The sequence below is a fragment of the Gorilla gorilla genome, chromosome 16, assembly GCF_029281585.2.
Source record: "Gorilla gorilla gorilla isolate KB3781 chromosome 16, NHGRI_mGorGor1-v2.1_pri, whole genome shotgun sequence".
NCBI classification, from domain to species: domain Eukaryota; kingdom Metazoa; phylum Chordata; class Mammalia; order Primates; family Hominidae; genus Gorilla; species Gorilla gorilla.
This window is the reverse complement of record NC_073240.2, coordinates 24,959,912-24,969,289: the sequence shown is the minus strand read 5'-3', so window position 1 is coordinate 24,969,289 and position 9,378 is coordinate 24,959,912. Positions and strand designations below refer to the sequence as shown.

General features: G+C 43.4%; 1 protein-coding gene across 2 annotated transcripts; it reads right to left on the bottom strand.

Annotated features, from left to right (window-relative positions):
* Nucleotides 1–4,960, bottom strand: LOC129527072 (E3 ubiquitin-protein ligase HERC2-like). 2 transcript variants are annotated; one of them, XR_010131187.1, is made up of 6 exons: nt 4,832–4,960; nt 4,270–4,379; nt 3,616–3,752; nt 3,050–3,217; nt 2,833–2,957; nt 1–1,465 (listed from the first exon to the last, which is right to left on the bottom strand). XR_010131187.1 is itself a non-coding variant. In XM_063699100.1 (3 exons), the coding sequence occupies exons 1-3, from the start codon at nt 3,444–3,446 to the stop codon at nt 1,283–1,285; spliced, it is 705 nt and encodes a 234-aa protein (XP_063555170.1). In that variant the 5' UTR covers nt 3,447–3,628; the 3' UTR covers nt 1–1,282. The 2 variants fall into 2 exon arrangements, 1 of the variants encoding a protein (XP_063555170.1); XM_063699100.1 differs by lacking the exons at nt 4,270–4,379; nt 4,832–4,960 and having other exon boundaries at nt 3,050–3,628.
* Nucleotides 4,961–9,378: the final 4,418 nt, after the last annotated feature.

Below are 9,378 nucleotides of genomic sequence, written 5' to 3'. Positions count from 1 at the left end.
TTTGACAAAAAGCAGATTTTTATTAAACAGAGGTATAAATGTGTTTCATTTTTAATAAATCTCTTTCACAAATCACTTTGTTTTTTCGCTCTTCTTGAATGATCATTTTTAGACAACACTGTCTGACTGTTTTGGCTTCTGCCAAGGTTAGCCTCTGTTCACAGGCTGAGTCTCACTTCTTCCCACCTCCTCCTAGTCTGGCCTTCCAAAACAATGCTCACCATTCTTTCACATTGACTTTAGTTTTGAAAAGAAAAGTTATCTTACAAAGCAGTATGTATAACTCTGTAATATATAAAGTGAGGCAATGATACAACCAGTTTTAAAAATAACCTTCCATGATGATTTTCATTTGCATCCACCTGCTTATTAGTAAGAATCTTTTTACATGTTTACTGCACACCCCAATTTCTCTTCTGTGAAAAACTTTTGAGTATCATCATACCCTCCAACTTCTCCTCTCACCTATATTGAGAAGGGTCTGCTCTTTATCCTAACATCTATACTAGGTAATTTTCAGAATATTCCTTCAACCACCAAACAAATTTTTGAGATCCTTGCGCTGGATTTCACTATCTTAATATGAAAACCAATAATCACCTATTAAAATTCAAAACAGGCCAGGCACAGTGGCTAACGCCTATAACCCCAACATTTTGAGAGGCCAAGGCAGGTGGATCACCTGAGGTCAGGAGTTTGAGACCAGTCTGACCAATATGGTAAAACACCATCTGTACTAAAAATACAAAAATCAGCCAGGTGTGGTTGCAGACGCCTGTAGTCCCAGCTACTCAGGAGGCTGAGGCAGGAAAATAGCTTGAAGCCAGGAGGCAGAGGTTGCAGTCAGCCAAGATCGTGACACTGCACTCCAGCCTGGACGATAGAGCAAGACTCCATCTCAAAAAAAAAAAACAAAAACAAAAAACATTAGTAAGTAAATAAATAGGCCAGGCGTGGTGGCTAATGCCTGTAATCCCAACATTTTGGGAGGCCAAGGTGGGTGGATCACCTGAGGTCGGGAGTTCAAGACCAGCCTGACCAACACGAAGAAACCCCATCTCTGCTAAAACTACAAAATTAGTGGGGCGTGGTGGCGCATGCCTGTAATCCCAGCTGCTCGAGAGGCTGAGGCAGGAGAATTACTTGAACCAGGGAGGCAGAGGTTGTGGTGAGTCAAGATTGCGCCACTGCACTCCGGCCTGGGCAACAAGAGTGAAACTCTGTCTCAAAAAAACAAAAAAAAGTAAATAAATAAAACACAATACAATACAGCTAATATGATTTACCTAAGAAGCTGTTGTATGAGCTGAACCAGAGGCAAACACTGTTTGCCAGAAGACTCACAGATCCCCGTATTAATAAGGTCTTTATCCAATGGAGTCCTCCTTCTATGAAATGTTGAGACATTTGCTTCCTGTTCATCAATTTCTTTTTCCTTCTGTGCTTCTTTTTTGGCTTCAACATCCTGTAATTCATAAACAGAAATTGTTTACAAGTGATCTCATTACCAGGTGTGAAGACACACAGGCTGGCTGAGCCCTGACCCCAGTGCCAAGCTATCCCAGCCTCTGTGGCTGCCGCACACACCTACCCACAGGCCCCCACCTGCCCTGGTGGAAACCCCAACTCAGTTGTGCAGTTTCAAATAGTGTCTTCTGTTTACAGATCCAAGGTCCAGGCTGCCTCTGCTGATGCTCTCCAGCCTCCTTCTGTGAAGTCCCTAAAATCCTTAACCCTGCTACTGGCTCTCACAAAACCCAATGTGATCTGCCCCACACACGCAGCATCCAGCTGCTTTGTAAGGACAAGAAGGAGCTAGAATTCTCACACACACTGGTTCAAATGTAAATGGCAAAGCCACTCTGGGAAACTATGAACACACACTTACCCCAGGACCTAACAAATTCCACTCCAAGTGTTTACCCAAAGGGAGAATGTATGTTCACTAAAGTACTTGTTCACAGCACAACCGTGGCAGCTCTACACGGCCAAAAACCAGAAAGCCTGGGCGCGGTGGCTCACACTTGTAATCCCAACACTTTGGGAGGCCAAGGTGGGGGGATCACTTGAGCCCAGGAGTTCAAGACCAGCCTGTGCAACATAGTAACACCTTGTCTCTACAAAAAAATAAAAAAACTAGCCGGGCATGGTGACATGCCTGTGGTCCCTGCAACATAGAAGGCTGAGGTGGGAGGATCATTTGAGCCCAGGAGGACAAGGCTGCAGTGAGCCAACATCAGGTCACTGCATCCAGCCCGGGTGACACAGCAAGACCCTGTCTCAAAAAAAAAAAAAAAAAAAAAAGAAAACAAAAACCAAAAACAATTAAATGTCCTTCAACAGGAGAATGAATTAACAAACAGTACTATACCCATAAAATGGAAAACTTCCCAATAATAAAAACGAAGTCGCAATACACACAACAGTGAGTGAATCTGAAAATCATTCTCCAAGGCAAAGCAGGAAAGAGTGCATACTATACAGTTATATTGCTGCGACACTCAGAGCAGGAAAAATGAATCTAATCTCAGGGCAGGGGAGTATCCTGGCTGCAAGTGCCAAGGAGCACAGGGATCTTTCCGGGTGACGGGAATGGTCTACATGAGGAACACGTTACCTGTTAACTTCACTGAAACAGACAACATGCAGTATTTTATCACAATTAAATCATCTCAGTAATTTTTAAAATTAGCACATAAAAGAACTTTAATTTAAAAAAATACTTGGATATAAGTTTAGTGTTTTACTGTTTTCAGTTATTCTTCACATGTGTGAGTGTGGTATTTCCGATCTCAGCCCACCACCAGGTCACGTGTGCCTCCAAGGCCATACCTGGATCTCTGCAGTAATGGCTGCGTGTAAGGCTGACTCCAATCCTCCAGCAGCCATCAAGCTGCCCACCAGAAGATCAATCACGAATCGACGACCTGGACTTATGTTCACTTCATTGCCTGAAACTGAAATAGAAAGTGTGTGCCAATTTGAGTGAAACACCATCCCCTCCCAGCAGCCTGACCCATGCCCTCTCCTGTTCCTTCCCCGAGCCCACCTCCGCAGGGCAGGAGAGCAGAGTGCCCGGGCCTGCTTCTCGGCGGTGGGCAACAGCATGGACCAGCCGCTCTGCAGCATGGCCTGGGAGGCACGGTGCTCAGCACGTCTGCGCTGCTTGCCAGGGTCACCACCGTCTGCTTCAGGCTGTTCAGGAAGACGTCCACACCTATTAAAGAGGGAGCTGGTACTAAACACAGTGACAGCTCAGGTGACATGCCCTGCACAGAGCCCAGTACAAAGGAAGGGCCAACAAAGCAAGCCACTATTTTCGTTGTTCTTTTCTGGCATTGATTTAAAAGCGCATGTTTCAAGCTTGGTTCTGTGCTGACAAGGAAGTCGGCGCGCACTGATCTGAGTCTTCTCCACAAACTAGTGGCCTCCCACACCTGTCTCATCTGACTTGCTGCTGTTACCACCAAACACACACACACCAGAGAAAAACACTGCCGTGCACAAGCACGCTGGTCTTGCGTAAAAAATAACTAGACTCGAGTGCCACCTACACACAAAGTTCCATCATGACACTCACGTGCATGTCGCCCTCGGAGTGGGGTGTATCCTTACCGCAAATAATGCCCTGGAACCTTTGCAGCAAGGGCAAAAGCGAGGCACTGGTGCCTTAGGCAGAACGCTCATTGTCAGTCTCCTGTGCCCCACTGTCCCACAGCTGAAGCAATAACAGGATGGCAGACAACATTTGGCTAAAGAAGAAAACATATTTATTCCTAGTAAAAACAGATTAACTTTTTTTTTTCATGGTTGATCAAAAACAAAAGCAAACAGCTAGATGGAAGTGAAGAAATACTTGGGATATGAAAGGAAACTAAAGTAAAGCCGTGGTAATGAAATCACTGAATTGACACTGAGATTTTAGCACAAGACATCGCCTTCTGCTGATAGGAAAGACCAGTTAAGAAGCTCAAAGAGCACATTTACATGAAGATCTAGGGTCTTAAATTCATGGAATAAAAATAATTAAATGAGGAAAACTGAAAGAAAAAAAAAGAAGAACAGTTCCCAGGCTACCAGGCTAGAAAACTGAGCATAAAACAGGAAGTGAAGAAAAGGAAAAGAGAGAGCGAGCCCTGGGACATGGTTCTCTGTATAGAGCGCCACATCTGCTGCAGTCACACAATTCAGTGAAACGCACACAATGCAACAGGTATTTGGATACACAGGCGCTTCCCCAAAGCGTTCCCGGTCTGCACCAGCCCTCACCTCAGCATGCCTCTCTGCACAGCCAGCTCCAGCAGGATGGCCAAGGCCAAGTGCTGGTCCTGTAGGCGGACGCTTCTGGCCTTTTGGTGCCTGGTGTTCCGTGAACATCCCTGAAATGAAAACAGTGGATGCAGGAACGAAGCGACCTCCGGAAAGACAGCATGCTTACAATCACACTAACACATTTACTACACGCTCCCTCCCAAGGAAGGATGTATTTTTAATATTTAGAATCAAGTTTCTGAGACTTGCTACTCAAATTTATTCACAGATTTTTAAAGTATACAATTAATTTACAGAAATGTATTTTATTTAAAGTGTTCATTCAGATACTATATTATAGTAGATGACATACCCCAAGTGTGTGAAGCATAAAATAATTTATCTCATTATCCAAAACATGAGTAGAAGAATATCTAGCTATCTTTTCCAGTTTCAATGACGTGTAAGACTATACCAGTATCAACCTTCTCCTACAGAATTAGAGAACCAATTTCTAAAACCACTTGAGGATCTGGAGGCAAAATGTCTACACTAATTTCTATCTCTGATCAACGATTACCTGGTTGCTTACTCCATACCCAGCTCTCCAGAATTGACTTGGCCCCATATACAGGTGCAGGAGTTTCATCTTTTTTCTCTCTGTCATCCAGATCTTCTTTCTTTGTTCCACTTGGTTCGACACTATCATCTGCAGAATTAAAATTTTTTTAATCTGTAACCGCTTTTCAGAATGCCATACCATTAGTCTCTGCAAATGTCCCTCCCCGAAAAGTTACAACACACATCATTAACTGAATGTTTGACAACTTAAAAATAAAATACATCAATCGTACCTGTAACAGATCCAGTATAATTTTCATAAAGCAATATATCGGCCAGGAGTGGTGGCTTATGCCTGTAATCCCAGCACTCTAAGAGGCCGAGGCGGGTGGATCACGAGGTCAGAAGATGGAGACCATCTTGGCTAACACGGTAAAACCCCGTCTCTACTAAAAACACAAAAATTCACCAGGTATGATGGTGGACGTCTATAGTTCCAGCTACTCAGGAGGCTGAGGCAGGACAATGGCATGAACCCGGGAGGCAGAGCTTGCAGTAAGCCAAGATGGCACCACTGCACTCCAGCCTGGGCAACAGAGCAAGACTCCATCTGAAAAAAAAAAAAAAAAGAAAAGAAAAGAAAACAAACCAATATATCAAATTATTTAAAGCATGTCTTCCAAAATGATATTTCATTAGCTTCCTAGTAGATTTCACAACAGAGAAACTTAGTCTTTGATATTTATCTACTTCAGTTTCACACCAATTGCTTTTATCCAGTGAGTCCCAATGCTTGTGCACCCATGGGAAAAGGGAGGGTGTAGAACAGGAGTATGATTCAAAAATCTTTTAACTCTTTACAAGGCCCTACTCCACTGCCAACTGGGAAGCACTGCTATGCAGGGGCACTGTGACTGATAGCATAATTCAAGAGCACTGGGACACAAAGGAAAAGCTGAGAAAAATGACTTTAGGCCACTGACAATGTCAAGTTTCAGTCAAAAACAACTGTCATAAAACCTTTAAACTCCTTACATAGTAAGCGAAGAGAAGAGAGAACCTTAACCTTGAAGTGTAAACACGCTCCATCACAGAAGGCTGTGACTAAACGTCTAACAACATAATTAGAAAAATGTATCTCAATCAGTGAAAGACACGATATCCCATCCAGATTACAAATAATGACTATCTAAAAATCTCAAAGGAAACAGTTCCTCTGTTTACAACACTTCTGACATCAAATGTATGGACTTTTGCACCAAGCAGTTCTCCAGTTCTTTGCGACACCCAGCTATGTGTCCCACAGTGCAATTCGATTCTGAAACTAACTACCTAGAATTAGCACAGACCCCACAGGTTAATAACAGGAGAGAAAAGGTGAATGCTGAAAAAAATGTCTAAAGAACTAATGGCTGAAAACTTCCTAGGTTCAGCAAATGACATAAACCTATGCAGATTGAAGAATCTGCGCAAAGCCCACACAAGATAAATCCAAAGGAAGCCATGACAAGGCACATCATAATCAACTGCTAAACACTAAGGACAAAACCTTTCGAAAAGTGCCACAGAAAGTAGATATAGAAGAATGTCTTTTGTGGCCTGAAATTAAGGCTAAATATTACATGCTCCCTTGACGTTGGTAAAATCAAGAAGGCCTCAAATAGCCTAACCACAAGGTCTCCTCCAAACTCTGCTCCCACAGATCAGGTCCCGAAGCCAAACAGCCTCCTTATCGCGGAGACCCGACTCCAGTCTGCTCATCCCTGCCGGCCCAGAGTTATTCAAACAAGCCAATCACATCTTCCCATGGAAGCAAGGTCATCTCACCCTCCTGTTACTACAGATTTTGCCTTCCACAGCCCCTCGTGGTTCACTCTGTTCCCAAGTGCAGCCCCCGTGTGGCATGCGGTGTCCCCCACCCCCAGGGCTGTGAGCATGTGTGACTAATAAACTGCTATTTCATCTGTCCAGTGTCGGTGTCCTATGTTCAGCCATCCCATATCCCTAGGGAAGGAATCTTCTAGGGTTATAAACAGAACTTTAATCAACCTCTCCTTGGTTATTTTACTGGTTCCAAGATACAGCTTTTTCTGTACAAAAGATCTGAACAGAAACTTCACAGAGGATACAAGAGTGGCAAAGAAGAACACGATATTCAGCATCGTTAGCCATTACAAGAATGCAAATTAAAACCACAATGAGATCCCACTAGACTTGTTAGAATGGCTCAACTAAAAAACACTGATAACACCAAGTGCTAACAAAGACACAGAGCAACAGAAACGTGACAGATTGCCAGTGGGAATGCAAACTAAAACAGCCACTTCGGAAAACAGTTCAGCACATGACCCAACTTTCACACTACTAGGTCTTTATCCTAGGGAAATGGAAACTATATTCACACAAAATCTGTGGAGAAATGCTCACAGCAGGATTACAATTGCGAAAGAAAAATGGAAACAACCACAAGGTCCTACAATGGCAGAATGGATAAACACCATGTGGTACATCCAAATGATGAAATACCATTCAGCAATAAAAAGAACTATTAATACACAGAACAGCAGATAAATCTCAAACATATAACTGGGAGTAAATGAAGATGGCTTCAAAACGTTACTTAAAATATGGTTCCATTCACATGACATTCTCAAAAAGAATACCCTATACTGATAGAGAACAGATCAGTGGTTGCCAGGGTATGAGGCCAGGGAACAGGTGATAAAAAGGAGAAGCACAAGGGAGCTTTTGGGGTGATGACACTTCTCCATCCTGATGATGATGAGGGTTACATGAATCTATAGAGGTCAAAATTTACTCAACTAGATACCACAATAAAATAAATTTCATATAAGTTTTTTAATTAAAAAAAATGTTGGCTGGGTGCTGTGGCTCACACCTATAATCCCAGCACTTTGGGAGGCCGAGGCGAGCAGATCACAAGGTCAGGATTTCGAGACCAGCCTGGCCAACATGGTGAAACCCCGTCTCTGCTAAAAATGCAAAAATTACCCAGGTTTGGTGGCACGTGCCTGTAATCCCAGCTACTTGGGAGCCTGAGGCAGGAGAATCGCTTAAACCTGGAAGGCGGAGGTTGCAGTAAGCCGAGATTACGCCACTGCACTCCAGCCTGGACCGCCAAGTGAAACGTCATCACAAAAAAAACAAAAACAAAAACACAAAAAACCAAAGAAAATATCTAGGTCCAGGTTAGGGAGGACAGCTGGAATACAGTCTGGTGGAATCATGTCAGAGCAGGGAGCTGGGTCTGGAGGGCTGGAGCAGGGTGTGGCCCCACTCTAGGAAGGAACTAGGAAAGGCATCCTGGGTGAAGCAAGAGCAGAGTCCCGTTCTGCAACAGGTGAGCATTTATCCTGATCTGAGAAACTACATGCAAATTTAATATGTCTCACTTAGCCTCTTATTTTCCTTAACAACATGGAAAATGAAAGAACAAACAATTCAGAAGGTTAAGACATGAAATACATTGAATTCAGAAATCATACACAGAAAGGTAGGAAATAAATGGGGGATAAAAGCAGCTAATGAAAAGTGAAAATGGGCCAGGTGCAGTGGCTCACACCTGCAATCCCAGCACGCTGGGAGGCCGAGGCGGGCGGATCACTTGAGGTCAGGAGTTTCAGACCAACTTGGCCAGCATGGTGAAACTCCAACTCTACTAAAAATACAAAAATTGGCGTGGCGTGGTGGCAGACACCTGTAATCCCAACAGCTCGAGAGGCTGAGGCAGGAGAATTGCTTGAACCCGGGAGGCAAAGGTTGCAGTGAGCCAAGATCATGCCACTGTACTCCAGCCTGGGCAACAGAGCAAGACCCTGTCTCAGAAAATAAAATAAAATATTCATAGCCTTAATAATAGAAAATAAAAACATTTACTGAATGCCAGAAAATCTCCCTAAGAACCCCAATCAGTTGGGATCTACATAAAGAACAATTATGCTCTGCTTTCTAACCACAATTTTTAAAAGAACAAAGGACAAAAATATTCATCAAATATGGGCCGGGCGGGGAGGCTCAAGCCTGTAATCCCAACACTTTGGGAGGCTGTGGCGGGCAGATCATGAGGTCAGGAGTTCAAGACCAGCCTGGCCAATATGGTGAAACTCCGTCTCTACCAAAAATACAAAAATTAGCTGGGCATGGTGGAGGGTGCCTGTAATCCTAGCTACTCAGGAGGCTAAGGCAGAGAACTGCTTGAACCAGGGAGGCGGAGGTTGCAGTGAGCCAAGATCATGCCGCTGCACTCCAGCCTGAGCGACAGAGCAAGACTCCCTCTCGAGGGGAAAAAGAAGCAAACAACAAATTCATCAAAGGTAATAAATAAAACATATACTTTGGATTTTTCCATGTACTTAGCTTTTCTTAGAGCATCTTTTAGAATTATTGTTTCACAAAAAACACTTCGGGAAACGTTTTAATTTATTAACAAATACTGGAGGGCTAGAAAGAAGAGGTTAAAACTTTTTAAAATATACAGAATGAATCACAGATACGTGAAAGAAAAAAGAAAAAAAGGTTGCTGACTCCTGCCATGGAAGGCACTAT

Coding starts and splice junctions, on each gene's coding strand:
- LOC129527072 (XM_063699100.1), bottom strand. CDS start 3,446: ATGAGACAGGTGTGGGAGGCCACTAGTTTGTGGAGAAGACTCAGATCA. Junction 2,958..3,049: donor TGCTCTCCTGCCCTGCGGAG/GTGGGCTCGGGG, acceptor TTTCTATTTCAG/TTTCAGGCAATGAAGTGAAC. Junction 1,466..2,832: donor CCATTACTGCAGAGATCCAG/GTATGGCCTTGG, acceptor TATGAATTACAG/GATGTTGAAGCCAAAAAAGA.